This window comes from Saccopteryx leptura, chromosome 6 (genome assembly GCF_036850995.1).
Source record: "Saccopteryx leptura isolate mSacLep1 chromosome 6, mSacLep1_pri_phased_curated, whole genome shotgun sequence".
Lineage (NCBI taxonomy): Eukaryota > Metazoa > Chordata > Mammalia > Chiroptera > Emballonuridae > Saccopteryx > Saccopteryx leptura.
This window is the reverse complement of record NC_089508.1, coordinates 190822075-190842515: the sequence shown is the minus strand read 5'-3', so window position 1 is coordinate 190842515 and position 20441 is coordinate 190822075. Positions and strand designations below refer to the sequence as shown.

The 20441-nt window shown below is 61.7% G+C and overlaps 1 protein-coding gene across 2 annotated transcripts in view; it reads right to left on the bottom strand.

The window, feature by feature from the left end:
- Positions 1–1371: 1371 nt before the first annotated feature.
- HRH2 (histamine receptor H2) overlaps positions 1372–20441 on the bottom strand; it is a 41274-nt gene continuing 22204 nt past the window's right edge. Inside the window, exons 3-4 of one of the 2 annotated variants that reach the window (XR_010751991.1) lie at positions 13538–13674; positions 2117–2248 (exon numbers count right to left, since the gene is read on the bottom strand). Coding sequence is in view for 1 of the 2 variants with exons in the window: in XM_066387957.1 (XP_066244054.1) it covers positions 2080–2248 (169 nt within the window). In the remaining variant the exon portion in view is untranslated. Of the gene's footprint in view, positions 2249–13537; positions 13675–20441 lie in introns of both variants that reach the window. The other variant, XM_066387957.1, reaches the window with a different exon arrangement.

Below are 20441 nucleotides of genomic sequence, written 5' to 3'. Positions count from 1 at the left end.
CTCCTTGGCCTCAGCCCAGACCTGCTGAGTCTACAATCAGCCAGACCGGCCTTAGGCCTCTAACTACTTGGCCGGGACTTAGAGACCCACCTGCTGTGGATTCTCGGGAAAACGTCCAAGGAGGGGATTCTGGGGCTTCCAGAAGGAATCCTCCTTCTCTGTGCCAAACGGTCTGCTCGGGGCTAGACAGACAGTGGTCAACAGACACAGGCCGGACCCACGCCCTCCTGCGTGGACGGGGCCGGGAAATCACGGACAGCGATACATTACAGCCATGCCTGCGGCTTCCGAGGGCATCTGTGGGGCAGGGCACTGGGCCCGGCCCCGTCGGGAGGGTCCGGGAAGACTTCCCCAGGAAGTGCTCTTTCAGCGGAGGTCCGGCGGCCGCCAGGGCGGGAAGAGTACGTCCGGCGGTGGAAACGGCTCCACACGTGGCCCGGCAGGTGGAGGAGGCAATGGGCCGTGCGGTAGACGGTTTCCCCGCGTGTGGCAGACGGTTCCCCCGCGTGCGGTATGCGGTTCCCCCGTGTGTGGCATGGCCAGGCTCGCAGTTGCACTGTGGCCGGGGGTGGGTGGGGTGGGGGGGTGGAGGGAGGCGCGTGGGGAATGCCGAGGGCTGTCCGGAAGCCGGTTCAGTGGTCCTGACGCAGGGGTGGACGTGGGAGGGAGCAATGGCAGGACAGTGGAGGGAATGCCCACTGGCCCCCCGGCCTCTGAAGCCGCGAAGGGGAAGCCTGGGACCGGATCAGGTGCCGGGAGAAGGTCAGGGGCAGCCGTGGAAGTGCTGGCGGGGAGGCGTCCTCAGAGCCAGGCGGGGTCTCGTGCAGGCACAGAGGGGGCGAGCTCAGTGGGTCTGGGTTCTGGGTACGGATCTGTGAATGCCCTGCTCAGAGATGAGACCCCGGGTAACTCCATCCAGTTTTGAGGGTGTCTATGAGGCCGCAGAGGAGAGAGGAGGCTCAGGGAGCAGCCACATTGAGGGCCGAGAGGACAGGGAGCTGCTGGGGGTCTGAAAGGCATGGGTGGGCAGGGAGGGGACCCCAGGAGGGGACCTTGAAATGACGGGGAGAGTGGGCTCAGGGAGGGGCAGTGGTCAGGGAAGGGAGTCCATGGATACCTGTGTGGGGCTGTCACCCACCCCCTGGGGTCTCTGTAACACCCTGTAAACAGGACAGAGGAGATAAGATGCTCAGAGGGGTCCCCTGACTCGCTCAGGGTCATGCCTCCCAGCGGAGGTGCTGTGGGGTCAGCTCCCCGACTCCTGCCTGTCGCCCCAGCTCCACCCGACGCCCCGCACACTTCCTCCGCAACCCCGCTCTGCCACAGCGTGAGGGACCCCCGGCTCTGTCCGGGCCCCTCTGGCTGGGCTCAGTCAAGGAAGCCTCTTGTCCTCTCTCCCGAGAGGCGGCGTACTGCGTCAGGCGCACGGGCTCGACCTGGCTTTCTGTCCGTCCTCCTGTTTGTTTGCTCATTCGTTCATTCCTTCAAAAACTATTTCCCGAGCGCCTCCTGTGAGGTAGCCACTCGTTCTGGCCGAGTGGCCTTGGGCAGGCCCCATGCTTCTCTGGGCCTCAGTTTCCACCTCTGTAGAGCGGGGACGGTGGTCCTTGTAGGTGATAAGGGTTACAAGAGCTCATGCAAGCGAAGCGCCTCGCACACAGTAGGTGTTCATTAAAGGCTCATGTCCGCCTTTCCCTTTCCCGCTCTTGATCCTGCGGAACCACAGAGAGCGGGTGGCGAATGCTTGACGGCAGCACCCGCTGCTGTGTGTGCCCCGAGGGCACGGGCACCTGCAGGCACACACCCCGAATGTCCCTCCGTTCTGCTCAGGACTCTGGGCCAGCACCAACATGAGCTTGGGGCCCAGAGGGGTCCTGAACTCCTCCCGGAGAAGGCTGAGCAGAGACAGGCTGCTCAGCCCGGGCCCAAGCTCTCCGGCACCCCACCGTGTGCTCCCAGAGTCCCCAGGCTCAGGCGAGGGGCCCCCTTGGTGGCTTTGGGGGGCTGTCAGGCCTCTAGCGGCTCCAAGAATCCCATCTTGGCGACTGGGAGCGGCATCTTCAGTGTCCGGGGCCGGGTCTAGACAGCCTGGGAGGGCAGCGTCCTCGCCGCTTCCTCGGGCGGCGTGCTCAGTGGCCGCCTCTCCGAGGGGCCTCCCGGGCGTCTCTGGAGGAACCGAAGTCCCCACAGCCTCTTGCAGCAGCTCAGAAGGTTGCTGGAGCACAGGGTGCAGAAGAGCTGGGGCTTCCTGGGGAGACACAAGCACAGGTTAGGGCGGAGAAGACCCCCGGGGCGAGGCCAGCGGGGCGGAGAAGACCCCCGGGGCGGGGCCAGCAGGGCGGAGAAGACCCCCGGGGCGGGGCCAGCGGGGTGGAGAAGACCCCCGGGGCGGGGCCAGCGGGGTGGAGAAGACCCCCGGGGCGGAGAAGACCCCCGGGGCGGGGCCAGCGGGGCGGGGCCGAGCCGATGGCTCTGCTTCTTCTAAGCCAGGCCCCAGGGCGAGGCCGGCGGAGCGGAGAAGACCCCCCCGGGGCGGGGCCAGCGGGGCGGAGAAGACCCCCGGGGCGGGGCCAGCGGGGTGGAGAAGACCCCCGGGGCGGAGAAGACCCCCGGGGCGGGGCCAGCGGGGCGGGGCCGAGCCGATGGCTCTGCTTCTTCTAAGCCAGGCCCCAGGGCGAGGCCGGCGGAGCGGAGAAGACCCCCCGGGGCGGGGCCAGCGGGGCGGAGAAGACCCCCGGGGCGGGGCCAGCGGGGTGGAGAAGACCCCCGGGGCGGGGCCAGCGGGGCGGGGCCGAGCCTGTGGCTCTGCTTCTTCTAAGCCAGGCCCCAGGAAGGGGGGGGGGGGCTGGCCTCCCCCGCACCACGGAAGCTCCTTCCCTCAGACCGCAGGGGGAGCGTTCTGGAGACCTGTTTTCAAGTCCCAAGGCTGCTTCTCACAGGCTGGCTGTGCCTTGGGTCATGTGACCTTCCCCTCTCTGAACCTCCTATGGTGGCATACAAGGTGAACTACTTTTCTATATAACTGCAATATCTATACCTTTATATATATATATATCCTTTATGTAACTACCTTTCCAGTTCTTGAGAAGACCAAGTGTTCTTCAGTCTGACTCATAGTAGGAGCCCGATTAACGTTTGCTATTTCTGAACCGTAATGGAACGATTCCCGAGCACAGACAGCACGCCTCGCTCGCACGAGCTGGGGGAAGGTTGGGAGAGGGTGCAGAGCTTTATTCAGCCTTGCAGCCAAATCAGTCGTGCACGACCCTGTCTCCCCATTAGAACGTGGGCTCCCCAAAGGCGAGGCACGTGCCTTTCAGCCCCCTGCCACGTGGCTGCCACTTAGTAGGTCTTCAGTTAACGTCAATCCGATCGAAGGAAGAGGCCACGGAAGGCGCGTAAGCCAGACGCTAGGTAGGTCGCCCCAAGGGTTTGGCATGGATTTTTAGAAAGCAGGGGGTTCCCCTCACTCCTGGGCATACTAAACCCCTTCGCCCTGTCACCTGCTGAGATGTGGGTGGCAGACGAGCTTTCCTTTCAGCCGCGTTCACTGAGACGCCTTCCCCGTTTGTCCTCACGGGGTCGGAGGGCAAGGCCCAGTGAGAGTGCCTGCCTTTCTGCGCCGACACCTGCGTCTCCCTTTATAGCAGAGAGCCAGGCGCAGGCGGAGGGCTTCGCTGTGGCTGTCGGGTCTGGCCGGGCAGAGGACATTGTTTTCTGTTACTGTATTGCAATATCTTGTGTTGACGAGCACTTCTGTTTTCCAGAAAGTGACATTGCATTTCCGTTTACGGTGACAATATAAAGTTTCCTCATATATATACCTTTCAGTGACGACAGAGAGTTGGTGTAGACATTTAAGTGCCTCTAGTGCAAGTGAGGGATGATCTGGGTGGGGAGAGGATCTGCAGGCAACCGGGGTTCAGGGAGTGCCGTCCAGAGCCCCCCTGCCCATCCCAGCTCACCCTGGGCCCAAACACAGGAGAAGCCAAGCAGGGCGTGTGTCCCTAGAGACCCTGTCGGGCGGATCTGCAGCTCCAGGGCAGGACAGGAGCTGGCTTCGGCTCTGAGGCATTGAACGCCACCTCATTTCTCACTTCCCTGCCCGGGCTAGAGTGGTCGCTTTCCTTGTTCAAGTTCAACCCGGGAGCCATCCGTCCCTCGGTCCCGAGACCCACTGTGTCTCCTCTGCATGTCCCCTGAAGCTGGTTCTGGCCCCAGCTCCAGCCATTATCTGTTAAGCTACCAGGGGGCTCAAGCTCACACGGTTCCCTCTCCCTTCCAGGCGGAGAGAGGGAGGACATCCCCTCAGGGTCCCTCAGATGCCTGGCTTTGCAGGGTTTTGAGAACAAGAACACAGTCAACAGCCACAGCCAGCGCCAGTGCTTGCTTTAGTGCAGGAGGCCCCAGCGCTCGCTGTGGGCGTGGCAGGCCCTCTCCCCAGAACAGCCAGCCTCCCCGGACCTCAAGGTCATGCCTCTGGCACTCCAGAGCTTGGGTCCCTCTCTGTGCTGGCCAAGCAGGCAGCTCTCTGTCCTTGGGCTCACACTCCAGACGGAGCCTGTGGCTCGGATAAAGTGACTTTCACTGAACCGAACGGAATTATCAAAGAAGAGCTGGTTTTAAGCTAGGAAACACCAATCTACCTCCTCCCAAAGGACCGAGAAATGAAGCCAGCACAGTGAGAAACTTGAGTTGGAAGCTGGAGAAAGACGCATTTCTAACGGCATTTAAGCACTCTGGTCCAGTCATGCTTGAAGCCGCTCTCGGCCTCCTCAGCTCTCTGAGCCATTTCCTCCCCTCCCCCAATCCCAGCTTCTTTTAACTGGCTTTCTGCAACGGGCAGTTAACAGTGTCTCGACTACTGATAACGTTCCTAAAGAAATGTTCTCTGGAGCCAAACCTCATCGTTTCCCGTTGAGGGTGTCATGACACGCTTCGCCACCAGGGGGCAGGGCGCAGGTTCAGGGCTACTCTGCGCCAGAGGCCTCTCCGAACCTGGGCCTTTCTTATTGTACTTGGGAATTAGGTGAGTGACAGCAGCCAGGCAGGGACTGCTGTGAGGAGGACAGATAGTGGACGCCCGCGCCCGCTTCCACCACCCTGTCGTGCTGGCGGTACAAACGGTCGCCCGCGCAGACGCCCCGCAGGCACACGCCACTCCGCTCTTTCTCGTGTTGGTGCGGGACACGTGTTCTTCCCAGCGCTCCAGAGCCCTTTATTTACTTTTTTAAAATTTTTTTCTGGGAAGTTCAACGTCTACTTTGGTTTGAAGATTCTGTCCGGGCACCGGCTCCTCTGGGAAGCCGTCTGGAGGTCCCCCCGGGTCGCTGGGTGCCTCCCAGTTCCTCAGCCCCTTTACCTCCCTGGGTTAACCGTCGCTTTGTTGGCCTGTTCCCCACGTGAACGGCAGGGCTCGGGTCTTTCATCTTCCACCCACAGTCCAGGTGTGTGGTCCGTGTTCAATCACGTGTGTGAACCAGTCGTGGGAAACCCGATCAACGCCCGTCCAGAGAGCGCTGTTTCTGTCTCCCGACTTCCCCAAGGCACAGACCGTCAGAGGCACTTCCCCTGGCCGTCCTGGGCAGCCTTTACCCCTCTGCGCTGTCTCTCCTGCTGGCTTTATAGCTATAGCCACCTTCCCAGCGCTGGGGGCCTGCAGAGCCTCGTGGACAGAAACCCCGGGACGGCGCCATTCCAGCCCCAGCCCCAGCCCCATCCTGGAATGGCTGGGAGACTCTGTGAGCTTTCCCGCCGTGGGTCTCAGCTAGCTCCATCTCCCTCCCCAACCCCCTCTCCTCCTCTGTACAGTGGGGCTCATTCCAGCCAAAGGGCTGCTGGAGCCAGGAGGTGAGATGGGAGGATGAAATGCTTGGACATTCTAAGACCGTCTCCTCTACCGCCCTTCCCTTGTTTCCTGCAGGGGACACGGGCGTTCGCTGCTTTGTCCCTGAGAGTCACCAGGAACTGGCAGTGGAGAGACTGTGTTGAGGGTCTGGGGCGATCCCTGCACCCCGACTGCCCTGTACCCAGCGACACAGGAGAGCCGCACAGCCGCGGTCAGTTCCCGCGGTCACTGGGAACAAGGGGCTGGACTACCCCGTCCACGATGAGACAGTAGAGACACTAAGTTAATAAGTTCTGATAACCCACTACCATCGGACCAGCCCGATGAGACAGTAGAGACACTGAGTTAATAAGTTCTGATAACCCACTACCATCGGACCAGCCCGATGAGACAGTAGAAATGGAGGGCGTGAGAAGGGGAAGTGACTCTCTCCTGGGAGCCAGCTCGGACGCACTGGGGTCTCCCTCTCGCCTTCAGCTTTTGCCAAAACCTGGGGCAGCTTCGCCCAAATCTGCCCCGGGGCCAGTCTGCTCTCTGGTGGCTTTACAATCAGCTGCGAGGCAAACATTTCAGGACACCACGTTACATATCCAGAGCCCAGTCAGAGCGTTCTCCTCATAAACCTTTGTTTCCTACCACAAACCAGTACGGCCTAACATGCAGAAATGATCAAACTTCAGCCCTCTGCTCCTGGAAGAAATTATTGTTTCATGGCCTTCTCATGATTTTCTGGAAGTAAACACAGGGAGGGTTTGCCTGGGCCAGTGTCTGCTTTGGAGGGGTGGGCCTTGGGCACCTGATGAGCAGGGACATCAGCCAATCATACGTCTATAAGGTGGAGCTCTCTTTCTCCTCTTCAGCAGCAAGGGCCAGAGCGAGCCCCGCACACTTGCTGCAGGGAGGGGCTCGTGAACATTATGTTCATGACAAATAAGGTGAATTTTTTATTTACTGAATTTAGAAGGGGGGGGGGGGAGAGAAACTATCAGTTTGTTGTTTCACTTATTTATGCATTCTTTGGTGGATTCTTGTATGTGCCCTGACCAGGGATGGAGCCCACCACCTTGGGTTTGTATTGGGACAGTGCTCTATCCAACTGAGCTACATGGCCAGGACCACAAAGTGAAATTTTTTTTTTTTTTTTTTTTGCATTCTTCTGAAGCTGGAAACGGGGAGAGACAGTCAGACAGACTCCTGCATGCGCCCGACCAGGGGCGAGGCTCTGCCCACTAGGGGGCGATGCTCTGCCCCTCCAGGGCATCGCTCTGCCACGACCAGAGCCACTCTAGCACCTGGGGCAGAGGCCAAGGAGCCATCCCCAGCGCCCGGGCCATCTTTGCTCCAGTGGAGCCTTGGCTGCGGGAGGGGAAGAGAGAGACAGAGAGGAAGGAGGGGGTGGGGCATGGAGAAGCAAATGGGCGCTTCTCCTATGTGCCCTGGCCTGGAATCGAACCCAGGTCCCCCGCACGCCAGGCCAACGCTCCACCGCTGAGCCAACCGGCCAGGGCCACAAAGTGAAATTTATCTAGAAAAGGCCCCCCAGAACTCCCCAGGACTTAGCTGAGGTTACAATCACACACCATTACTTCCTTTTCATTCTCCCCCCATGACGAGGGAAGTAGAGGTATAGAGGTCAGGGTGCTCTGGGCTCCTAAAAGCAATCCTGACCGGGACCTCCCAGGGCACACATCCCTGAGCAGGGGTGGGTCACAGTCTGGGACCAGCCTGGGAGCTGGTGCAGGGAGGGTTGGCTGTGACTCTGACAGGCCCCGAGGGCCCTCCATGGGGCCTGTGCCTGTGAATCGTGCTGGTGAAGGAAAGGATGACCTGCAGGAACTAGCCTGTCCTCAGCACTATCGCGCGAGGCCCTGAGTGGGGCCTGTCCTTTCTCCAGATGACACTCCCGATGGCGCGCTGAGGTGGGCACAGGTATCCCCACTGCACAGACCAGGAAACCGAGGCCACGGCAGGGGAGTGACGCCCTCACGCCACTTGGTAGCAGAGCTCACGGGTGGACCCTCAGCTGTTGACCCCCCCAGTGCGCTCCCTTCCACCCGTGGCGTGTTCCATCCCACAGCCAGACTGGATGGTGAATCCAGCAGAACAGGCCCGAGCTCAGCTGAGAGCCCTGGCGATGGTCAGGGCGTGGCCGCCGGGCCCAGGCCGCCCACAGGTGTGAATGGGTGCGGGGGTGAGTGCGTGCAAGCGAGTGTGCGAGGGTGTGCGTGGGCAGGGCTGCGTGGCACAGCAGCCGTTTCTGCCCCGGGGGTCGGGGGCAGCTCCGCAGCATTGGAGTTGGGCCTGGGGCCACGGGCGGAAATGAAACGGGTGGGGGGCAGTTTCCGCTGGCTGAGGGGCAGCATGGCTGCGGCCCAGACAGGAGAAGGCTGGGGTGCAGCAGGGGAGGAGAGCGGCGGGAGTCAGGAGCCAGGAGCCAGAGCGGGGCAGGCCCCACGGGGCAGCCTGCACGTGATCTGCAGACGGGGAGCTGCCGGGGGGCTCCGGATCTGGGCAGGGTCGGGAAATGGCCCAGGAACGGTCTCAGCCTGTGGCCTGACTGGTCCTTGGCCAACATCTTACGACCACACGGGTCAGTGAGATTGTACCTGCCCGTGGCCGTGAGTGCCTGGGTGGATGGGGGAAGGGAGTGTACCCCTCTGGCCAGGAGCGCGCCCCCACCGCGGGAGAGCTGAGGCTGCAGGGCGTGGGGCCAGCCATTTCCGGGAGTCCTCTCCGAGGCCCTCCGCCAGCAGTCAGGGAGCCCTGACAGCTGAGCTCTTACCACATGCCTGGCCCAGTTCTAAGTGTTTCGTAAGTATTAGCTCAGTTAACGCACACATCTAGTTATTCTCCTTGTTTGAAACAAAGGCACCGAGAGGTTAGGAAACTTGCCTGAGGTCACACAGCCTACATACGTCCTCTGTCACGGCTTATTGGGCTTGTTGCTTGAAGGAGAAGTGAGGGTGTGGGGAGCCCTCCTTCCACTCAGTTCCCCCCCCCCGCCTCCCCGTCACCCGCTTCCTGCTGCTGAGCTGGGTTTGCAGAATATTAAAAGGATGAGCGTGCTCATGAGTTGGGCACTTAATATTAAACTTACACAACACCCACGTGAAACATGTCACATGGTTATTATATGCTTATCTCTTACAGATGAGAGAGTCTGAACCCAAAGGACCCAGTGATTCACAGCAAATAAGTGCAGGGTCTTGAGAGAGCCCAGCTTGGCGGACCCACAAAGCCGGAAACCCCCGCCTGCCCCGCCCCTCTCAACCCACCCGGGATCGAGGCCACGCCCAGATCTCCCCAGCCCTGGTGTGAACCCTCCAGCAACATGCTTTTGAGCCTGGCCGGCTTGCCCACCCCCTTCTCTGAAACCGTGGAATGTCTTCTAGAAGGAAGTGCGGAGGTCCACACTTACTCCTACCGTGGGCGCTCCAGGGGAAGACTCCACAGGGCCCAAGGCAACCCCCAGAATCTTTCCTAGTCACTCCACCCCACTCCTGGGAGGCAGGCGGAGTGTCAAGCCCATTTCCTAGAAGGGGAAACTGAGGCCCAGGGAGGCCTGCCATCTGCCCAGGGTCATCCGCCTGCCAGGCTCCTCATCGGTGGGCCCGACTCTTTGATCTGAGACTTATTTGCTCGCTTGTCCCTAACTGGACGCGGGTCTGGCCTCTGATGGCTCCTCCTTAGCCCCATCAGAGACTTCCTCTCTGCCCTGTCCGCTCTGCCCACCCTTAAATGTCGGTGGCCCCTGCTCCTCGCTATGTCCTCCGTTAGCACCCGTAACACTTCCAGGAAGTGATCCTTCCTGCTGGCTGGTGGTTGGGAAGCCAGTAGCCTGTCTAGAAAACAATTAATCAAAGTATAACAAAAGGCCTAAAATATCCCTCCCCTTTGACCATTCTGCTTCTAGGAACTTCGTTACCAGGGAAATAATCTGAAAGAAGCAAAATGTTCTCTGCATGGAGATGTTCATCACAGGGTTGCTTCTAATAGCAAAAATGTGGAGACAGCTGCAAAGCACAACAACAAACCATTTCAGACGATTCTGGGACGTGTCCCGTACCCGTCCCCCCCCCAGTCCCCAAGCGAACGGCCGCGGGCTGGTGTCCGACCCTGTCCTCTCCTTTAATCCTTACTATTCATCCTCTCCTTTCGTCCCCACAGCCACCTTTAGAAGCAGGTATGAGTAACGCCCTCATCTTACAGCAGGAGAAACCGAGGCACGGAGAGGCTGAGTCATGTGCCCACGCTCAGCCAGCTCCTGGGTGGTCCGACCCCCCCCACCCCCACAGCCACTCGCAGAGCCGAGGCGGTCACTAGTTACCATTCCCAGGTGGTCAGTCCCTGGGCGGGGGTCCGCGTGCCAGGCGTGGGCTTTGTCTCAGGTGGGGTGGGATGGGGTGCCATTTGGAGATGTCAGGGGGTGCTGTGGCTTCTCACCCGTGCTTGTCCCCACGGCTGTCCCCCGCCACCATCTAGGCAGCGGCTGCAGGTGAGGGCAGCGGACAGAGTCCCTGGCGGGAGGGCCCAAGGGCATTTAGTTTTCCAGAGCCTGTGAGGGCAGCCCCCAGCCCTGAGAGGAGGCCAGCCAGCTGTGGGCCTGGCGGGGGGCTGGGCCAGGCGGCCCCTCTCTCCGGACTGGAGGTGAGGTGGGGGCCACGCGAGTGGGGGGGTCTGAAGGCACAGGGGCTGTGCCCTCCTTCCCAGCTGGAAACCAGGGCGAGGGAGGGGCCCCTGCAGACCAGCAGCGAGGAGGCTCCGTGGAGCATCTGTACCCTAATTCCTCTGCTCCCACAGAGGGTGCCAGAGGCCCCTGAGATCCCCCAGACCTGCAGTGTGCCCCAGACTGTGGCTGGGCCTTGGGGCGTGCGTGCTGGGGGAGTCACGGGGCGTGGGGGCCTGCAGCGGATGCTGAGGCCTGAGGGAGGATGTGGCTGGTGCTCAGCAGGGCCAAAGAGAGCCCAGGAGCAGACCCACGTGTCCCCTGTGGGAGGAGAGGCCGGCAGGACCGCCCAGAGGGCCACACAGCCTGGGGACTTTGCTTGCCCTGGAGGGACAGAAACGGTGGGGGTGGAGACAATCTTGTATTGATTGAGTTCGGCTTCCAAAGTCACCCGTGTTTACAGCCGACATGGACTGAGCTCCCCTGACCTGGAAAATGTGGCGGGTGTTTTGGTCTGTGGGCGCTCAAGCAGAATAAAACCCAGAATCTTACACGTGGGTGGACCCAGGGCTGTGCTCTAAGCTTCTGTCCAGGCACAGGCATTCATGTCCTTGGCCCTTCCCCCAGCCCTGGGAGGGAGGTGCTGTGCTCACCAGCCTGACTTTCCAGATGGGGACGGTTTTAGAGAAGGAAGTGCTTGGCCAAGGTCACCGGCCAGCCACACCTCAGAGCTCTCCCGACAGAGCAGGCACTGCGTGGCCCCCACTGCCTGTGGGGGCCCCCCCTCCCAGCTTTCACACACTGTTCCTTTGCCTGGAATGGCGCCTCCAACCTTCGCCCCTCAGTTTAGAAAATTCCTAGTGTCCTTTGTAGTCAACTGAGACATCGCTCCTTCCAGGAGGGGGGCCCGGGGCCTGCTTTGCCCCACACCTGCCAGGTCCGAGCTCGCGCACGTGTTTGTACCCCTCCCTGCTCACCCGGACCCCCAGGAGCGCCCCCGCCCCTCCGAGCCTGTGAAAATGGGCGCAAAGGATGAGCGGCTACGGCTCAGTAAGACTCAGCAGCCCTTAAAACAGGAGCCGGGCCCACTTAGGAATTCAGCGTGGGGCTCTTGCTGCCAGATTGAGGCCCCTCCCTTCTGCTCGGGAGACGTGGCACACGGAGCTGTACCAGGGGTCGTGGGCACTGGCCACAGGAACGGGGCCTCCCTCTGGCTTTCCACTTTAATGTTGCATTTCAACAGTCACTCCTATTTGTGAGCATTCTGTGTCTCTCAAGTCAGTGTGGAGAGAGGGGCAGTGCCCTGAATCCTCTGGGTCCTAGAGCCCGCCCCGCTGCCTGCCCTGAACTCCTGTGCATAATGGGCCACGAGGACAGATGGCACGCGTGCTCAGCTCTGGAATGAGGGAGGCCTGAGACTCTTCCGTGGGCCTGGGATGCCCAGAGCCTGAGCCCTCCCCTGGGCATGGCCGCCTTCTGCACAGTCAGGGCCGGACAGGGAGACCACCAATGCTGGGCAGAGCCATCTGACACTTCTTGTCAGTAGGGGCAAACGCCCCCAGTCCCACCCCTCTCTGTCTCTGAGCAGGGAGGGAGCGGTCCTCACACCCCCAGGGGAGCTCTGGGGGCTGGGGTCACTCTGCAGTGCCCAGTGAGTCCCAGCACGCCCCGTCCCTGTTCCCTACACTGCCACACACAGCGCTGGCGGGTCTCAGGGACACCGAGCTCCTGCAGGAGCAGCGACCACCACCCCGTGGGAGCTCTTCGACAGACGGGGACACTGGGCTCAGAGAGGGCTCGGACCCCTCCGAGGCCACACACACGGCCAGTCAGTCGCCGTCAGAGGCCGTGAGAAACCCAGGTCCTGTCTAGCGGGCGGGGCTGTCTCGGCATCGGCGTCTGCGCCCTGCCCCTGGTCCCGGCACTCACAGCTCAGGTCGTGACAAGGACACACTTTACTGAATTTGCCTCCACACTCAGAACGATTCATTAGTATGAAAAACATGTTCTTCGCTGCCCGTGCCAGGAGATTCTTGACACAACACAGTTGGGGGTTTGGCATGATCTCTCTCCCTTGTCCAGTCTGTGTATCTAATTAGTGTTGGAATGGTCTCTTGGTTTTAATCTAAGCGCCCCACCCCCAACACCCATTTCAGATGAGGGATAACAGGTTCAGATGAGGGCCTCACACTTTGCATAAATTGGTGCTGACCCCTATTGCCGTCCTCACAGAAAGGCCTTTTTATTCCCATTTTACAGATAAGCAAGCTGAGTCTCAGAGAAGGCAAGCCACCTGCCCAAAGCCACAGAGCAGCAAGGGCTGGGGCTGGAATGGGCTCCCATGTCTTTCTTTTATACCGGGGGTGGGGGGGGCAGACTACCGCCTCAGGCCCCAATCCAGCCTCCCACTGATGTTTCTGAAGTGGTGGAGGGGAAATGAACCATAGAAATAGCACTTTGTGACCGGTGAAAATGACCCGGGATTTAAATCTCGGTGTCCACGCACCGAGTGTCCGCGGAGCACCGCCACCCCCCTCCGCTCACGCGGTCTGCGGCTGCTCTGGTGGTCCGAGGGCGGGGCGGAGCAGCGGCGACAGAGAGCGCAGGGACTGCAAGTCTGGAGTGTTCACTGTCTGCAGAGAAGTTCTGCTGTCACCTGCCCGTCATCGGGCCATGTCCCAGGGGTCTGGAGGGTCTACAGCCTGTTCCCTGCACAGGGGTGTTGGGGCCGAAACCCAGGGCTCCTCCCGCTGGCCAGGCAGTGGGCCCCGGGCGCCGGTTCCCGGGGCAGAGGGCCTTCGCCCCATGTGTTCCCCTGGCGTGCGCCTTTTTCCTCTGGGTACAGATCCTCCACCGCTCCACCTTCCCTCCCGGTCACCGCGGGGAAGGCAGCCGCGCAGCAGGTCCTATCAGATCTGAGTCATGCAGACCCACCGGGAGGTTTAGGTGGGAAAGGGCAGGGCTTCAAAGGCACAGTCGGAGGGTGGGGACAGGGGTCGGAAGGAGGCAAATGAGTTCTCTACCTTTCAAGTGACTCCTGGGGGGTCATGATTTATTCTCCTTGACTTTTGAGGCTGCAAAAGGCACTCCACCTTCTCTCCCTCTGCTCTCCTTCCCCTGACTTCCTCTTCAGGGCCGAGGGTCTCACTCCCCAAACTCGCTGAAGAGACAGAAGATGAACAGGATTAGCTCCATGCTGTGGTCGCGGGCTGCCCTGCCCGGCCACCTGCGGGCCTGGGAGCGGGGACTGGGGACGTGGGCACCTGCTGGTCCAGGACACCAGCCTCACGCCCGGAGCGGCCTACCACGGGCCCGCAGAGGGCCACGGGCTGCCATCAAGGCCAAGCACATGGTGAAGGAGAGGCTCACGCAGGGGTCTTCAAACTTTTTATAAAAACCCGCCCACTTTTGCAGTGCTGGTCAACATGGTCCCTACCGGGCAACCAAACAGCACTGCGATTGGCCCACCATGAAAGCTGGACCGCCCACTAGTGGGCGGTAGGGACCAGGTTGACCAGCACTGCAAAAGTGGGCGGTTTTTATAAAAAGTTTGACGACCCCTGCGAGGGAAGGGGAGAGGGGTGAGATTGAGGGAGAGGAGAGAAAACACGAAAAGCAGAGGCAGGGAGGGTGGAGAAGGAAGAGCCTCTGAAGCCGGCTGGCCCGGGAGGGCAGGTGCGGAGGGCGCGCGTCACCGCCAGTGCCGGACGGGCAGGTCTAGAGACGCAGAAGGCAGGCCAGCGGCTGGGGTGGGGGTGGGGGTCTGGGGGGGGGGGGGACAGCTAAAGGCTATGGGTTTTTTTGGGGGGTGTGTGAAAATGTTCTCAAATCAATTATGGTGATGGCCACATGACTGAATACACTAAAACCCAGGGAATGGTATGCCTGAAATGGGTGAACTGTGGAGTCTATCACAATGAAACCGTTGATAAAAGAAAGATAGAAAATGAACAAAAAGAGACAAAACGCCAGGAAAGATATAGTGAAGAACAACATTCGCGTCCGTTAAAGAGCCTGCCACGTGCCAGGAGCTGTGCTCCGTGCCCGTGTCCCTGACGCGGTTCATTCTTACAGCCCTGCCCAGTCAGTTCTCAGGGTTGCAGGCAGGGCGACTGGTCTGACACCACCGGCCAGTTCACAGTAGGGCCAGCACTCAGACTGGGCTCCCTACTGCACGCACTGAGGCCGGACGATACTCCTCAGCCATGTGGAGCGATGGCCAGGCACCGAGGGCACGGGTGACCAGCAGCCCGCAGCCCGGGGGGGGGGGGGGGAAGGAGGGGCAGCAGGCCCCTCTCCCGGGGAAAGGAGCAGGCTGTTCTGGGCGCCTCTGCCGAGAGCAGTCCCGCAGGCCGGCGGAAATGCCGGAATCAACGTGCCAACAGTCAAACAGACTGTGCTAGGACCCAGACGGCCCCCGCAAACAAGTTTGGGCTCTTGAGTTACAGGAAACTTCCTCTCTGAGCAACAGCTGCTGCCTTCCTTCCCACGGTGTGGTGTGGCGGCCTCATTGGCCGGCCTGCCCCAACTGAACTCAGGCAGGTGTCAGCCCCACCCTCTCCTGGCCCACAGCCGTGGTCCCAGCTAGACCTGGGCTGCGCGGGCATGGTAGCCGGTAGCCGGTAGCCGGTGTCTGGCTTGTCAGGGACCCCGCCCCCCACTCGGAACACAAGTCTGCTCACCTTCCTAAGCTGTCTGTGACTTAGAGAGGGGAGGGGCCTTTTCTACTCTAAGACTCGGACACTGACTGACAGCCAGCAGTGGATGGTGAGGCCCCGCCCCTGATGGACACTGACTGACAGCCAGCAGTAGATGGTGAGGCCCCGCCCCTGATGGACACTGACTGACAGCCAGCAGTGGATGGTGAGGCCCCGCCCCTGATGGACACTGACTGACAGCCAGCAGTGGATGGTGAGGCCCCGCCCCTGATGGACACTGACTGACAGCCAGCAGTGGATGGTGAGGCCCCGCCCCTGATGGACACTGACTGACAGCCAGCAGTGAATGGTGAGGCCCCGCCCCTGATGCCGGTAATTTGCAGGGAGGACCATGACTTCCGATTTAGGAAAGGGGAACTAGCAATTGATGAGCATCCACTTAGCTCCCTCTCTGAGGCTTGGTTTCCTGCTTTCTGAAGTGGGGGGGGGGGTGGTACTATTCACTTCTCAGGGTTCTGGGGGACCTAGAACAAGGCGTTCATTCATTCATTCAGTAGTTGTTGCTGGGCCTGTCTTACGCCAGGCATGGTGCTAGGTGTTAGGGACGCAGCGGTGAACATCACAGGCCTGGGCCTGCCCTCCAGGAGCTCATGGTCGGGGTGGGTGGGGGAAGCAGACCTCAAACAGGGAGGATGCTCCCAGATGGTCTGGGCGGAAGGCAGGGCACACGGGTACAGGGCCTTGGTAGCCAGAATAAGACTGTGGCAACTTATTCAAAGCGCCCAGGAGGGCGTGCACAGTCCCACTCACGTTGAGCAATACTCTTCTGGCTCCGGAGAGAAGGGGGGCAGACAGAGGGAGAGCTGATGGGAGGGGTGCGGGGCGCCTTGCCTCCCTCTGTACCTCCTTTCCCGAGGTCTCCCCTGAGCCCCGCCTCCAGGCTCCAGGCTCCAGGGCTGTCACCGCTGTAGGTGCAGGGGCTCTGGGGGAATGAGGAAGTGCCACACCCCGGGGAGACTGCTGATATTCCAGGAGTCTGTGAATGTTATCTCCCCGCCTTGGGAGATTACCCAGAGCCAAGAGCCCTGGGCAGGGGTCCAGAGACACGGGGCCTATCCCAGCCTGCCCGGAGCTTGCCGTGAGCCGCCGCTCTCCTGCCTCCCTGTGCCCTCGTCCCCCCATCTGGTGCCCGTGTGCCTGGGCAGCCTGTCGTCAGGGAAGGAGCCCAGGCTCTGGGGTCAGACAGCTTGGGCTCTGCTCCAGGCTCTGCCACGGATGAGGCCGTGTGGCCTGGTGCTGTCTTCGCTGGCCGGGGGCCACACGTGAGAGCCTCTGCTCTAGAATCACGTCCTTCAGAGACGAGGGCCACACCCGAGAGCCTGTGCTCCAGAATCACGTCCTTCAGAGACGGGGGCCACACCCGAGAGCCTGTGCTCCAGAATCACGTCCTTCAGAGACGAGGGCCACACCTGAGAGCCTGTGCTCCAGAATCACGTCCTTCAGAGACGGGGGCCACACCTGAGAGCCTCTGCTCCAGAATCACGTCCTTCAGAGACGGGGGCCACACCCGAGAGCCTCTGCTCCAGAATCACGTCCTTCAGAGACGGGGGCCACACCCGAGAGCCTCTGCTCCAGAATCACGTCCTTCAGAGACGAGGGCCACACCCGAGAGCCTCTGCTCCAGAATCACGTCCTTCAGAGACGGGGGCCACACCTGAGAGCCTCTGCTCCAGAATCACGTCCTTCAGAGACGGGGGCCACACCTGAGAGCCTCTGCTCCAGAATCACGTCCTTCAGAGATGAGGGCCACACCCGAGAGCCTCTGCTCCAGAATCACGTCCTTCAGAGACGGGGGCCACACCTGAGAGCCTCTGCTCCAGAATCACGTCCTTCAGAGACGGGGGCCACACCTGAGAGCCTCTGCTCCAGAATCACGTCCTTCAGAGACGGGGGCCACACCTGAGAGCCTCTGCTCCAGAATCACGTCCTTCAGAGACGGGGGCCACACCCGAGAGCCTCTGCTCCAGAATCACGTCCTTCAGAGACGGGGGCCACACCTGAGAGCCTCTGCTCCAGAATCACGTCCTCCAGAGACGAGGGCCACACCCGAGAGCCTCTGCTCCAGAATCACGTCCTTCAGAGACGAGGGCCACACCCGAGAGCCTCTGCTCTAGAATCACGTCCTTCAGAGACGGGGGCCACACCTGAGAGCCTCTGCTCCAGAATCACGTCCTTCAGAGATGAGGGCCACACCCGAGAGCCTCTGCTCCAGAATCACGTCCTTCAGAGACGGGGTCCACACCCGAGAGCCTCTGCTCCAGAATCACGTCCTTCAGAGACGGGGTCCACACCCGAGAGCCTCTGCTCTAGAATCACGTCCTCCAGAGACGGGGGCCACACCCGAGAGCCTCTGCTCTAGAATCACGTCCTCCAGAGACGGGGGCCACACCCGAGAGCCTCTCCTCTAGAATCACGTCCTCCAGAGACGGGGGCCACACCTGAGAGCCTCTGCTCCAGAATCACGTCCTTCAGAGACGAGGGCCACACCTGAGAGCCTGTGCTCCAGAATCACGTCCTTCAGAGACGAGGGCCACACCTGAGAGCCTCTGCTCCAGAATCACGTCCTTCAGAGACGGGGGCCACACCTGAGAGCCTCTGCTCCAGAATCACGTCCTTCAGAGACGGGGGCCACACCTGAGAGCCTCTGCTCCAGAATCACGTCCTTCAGAGACGGGGGCCACACCCGAGAGCCTCTGCTCTAGAATCACGTCCTTCAGAGACGGGGGCCACACCTGAGAGCCTCTGCTCCAGAATCACGTCCTTCAGAGACGGGGGCCACACCTGAGAGCCTCTGCTCCAGAATCACGTCCTCCAGAGACGGGGGCCACACCCGAGAGCCTCTGCTCCAGAATCACGTCCTTCAGAGACGGGGGCCACACCCGAGAGCCTCTGCTCCAGAATCACGTCCTTCAGAGACGGGGGCCACACCTGAGAGCCTCTGCTCCAGAATCACGTCCTTCAGAGACGGGGGCCACACCTGAGAGCCTCTGCTCCAGAATCACGTCCTTCAGAGACGAGGGCCACACCTGAGAGCCTCTGCTCCAGAATCACGTCCTTCAGAGACGGGGGCCACACCCGAGAGCCTCTGCTCTAGAATCACGTCCTTCAGAGACGGGGGCCTCCCCTTTGCTCACGGCTGGGCCCCAAACAGTGCGGGCGTAGAGCAAGTCCTTGCTGAGCGCTTGTGGATGAGTGGGCTCTGAGTGGTTTGTTTGGCCAGGGCAGAGGGGTGGCAGGTGGCTGGGGGCCGGGGGGGGGCAGGATGTGGTCAGGGACCCAATCCTGAAGGGCCTCTCATGACAGGCTAAGGAGCTGGGACGTGTGGCAGCTGAACGCAGCCCTCCCGAGAGGTCCTCACCCTCATCGCTGGAACCTGGAACGTCACCTTCCGTGGGAAAAGGGACTTGGCAGATGTGATGACACTGAGGCATGTAGGATGGGGAGGTGGCCCTGGATTAGCCTACGGGCCTCAAATGTCATTATAGGCGCCCTACCGTAAGAGGGAGGCAGGGGGAGACCTGTGTACAGAGAAGCTGTGAGGATGGAGGCAAGGGGTCGGGGGTGTGCGAGGAAGGAAGGGGATGTGAGCCACGGAGCACAGGTGGCCCCCAGAAACCAGAAAAGACAGGGACACAGATTCTGCCCCGGTGCCCCCAGAGGGAGCCAGACCTCCCAACGCCTTGATCTCAGACTCTCGGCCTCCTGAGCCGTGAGGGAATGAGCGTGTGTGTTTTCAGCCACCAGGTTCACGGTCGTCAGTTACGGCAGCCCTGGCAATGAGCACCGAGCAGCCGCGGAAGCCTAGCTTACTGGCAGGGGAGCGGCGGGGGCTGGGTGTCCGAGGGGCGGGAGGGGAGGCTGCCAGGGCAGCGGGGGTCAGGGGTGAAGGAGGCCAGGGCAGCAGGGGTGAAGGAGGCAGCGGGGGTCAGGGGTGAAGGAGGCAGCGGGGGTCAGGGGTGAAGGAGGCAGCGGGGGTCAGGGGTGAAGGAGGCCAGCGGGGGTCAGGGGTGAAGGAGGCAGCGGGGGTCAGGGGTGAAGGAGGCAGCAGGGGTCAGGGGTGAAGGAGGCCAGCGGGGGTCAGGGGTGAAGGAGGCAGCAGGGGTCAGGGGTGAAGGAGGCAGCGGGGGTCAGGGGTGAAGGAGGCCAGCGGGGGTCAGGGGTGAAGGAGGCCAGGGCAGCAGGGGTCAGGGGTGAAGGAGGCCAGGGCAGCGGGGGTCAGGGGTGAAGGAGGCCAGGGCAGCGGGGGTCAGGGGTGAAGGAGGCCAGCGGGGGTCGGGGTGAAGGAGGCCAGCGGGGGTCAGGGGTGAAGGAGGCCAGCGGGGGTCAGGGGTGAAGGAGGCCAGGGAAGCAGGGGTCAGGGGTGAAGGAGGCCAGGGCAGCGGGGGTCAGGGGTGAAGGAGGCCAGCGGGGTCAGGGGTGAAGGAGGCCAGGGCAGCAGGGGTCAGGGGTGAAGGAGGCCAGGGCAGCGGGGGTCAGGGGTGAAGGAGGCCAGCGGGGGTCAGGGGTGAAGGAGACCAGCGGGGTCAGGGGTGAAGGAGGCCAGCAGGGGTCAGGGGTGAAGGAGGCCAGCGGGGGTCAGGGGTGAAGGAGGCAGCGGGGGTCAGGGGTGAAGGAGGCCAGGCCAGCGGGGGTCAGGGGTGAAGGAGGCCAGCGGGGGTCAGGGGTGAAGGAGGCCAGGGCAGCAGGGGTCAGGGGTGAAGGAGGCCAGGGCAGCGGGGGTCAAGGGTGAAGGAGGCCAGCAGGGTCAGGGGTGAAGGAGGCCAGGGCAGCGGGGGTCAGGGGTGAAGGAGGCCAGTGGGGGTCAGGGGTGAAGGAGGCCAGCGGGGTCAGGGGTGAAGGAGGCCAGCGGGGGTCAGGGGTGAAGGAGGCCAGCGGGGGTCAGGGGTGAAGGAGGCCAGCGGGGGTCAAGGGGCAGACCCAGATCGGTCCCTTGGAACCCTCTGTTCAAGCAGACACCCCCGTCCCCTCAGGAGGGATGAGGGATCTCAGCCAGGTTGACGACACTGGCTTTTGTCCCCAGACGAACAGCAGGAAGACCATGCTGTGGGCCTCAGGGAAGCCAGGAGCTGGCCCTATGGTCCCACTGGCCCTGGCAGCTTCGGTGGGGAAATCCACCTCTGTTTATTCTTGGCCTCCTGTACCCCCACCCCAGGCCCCTCCTTGTGCGAGGCCCTCCGGCTGGGTCCCCACCCGCTCTGACAAAGCCCTC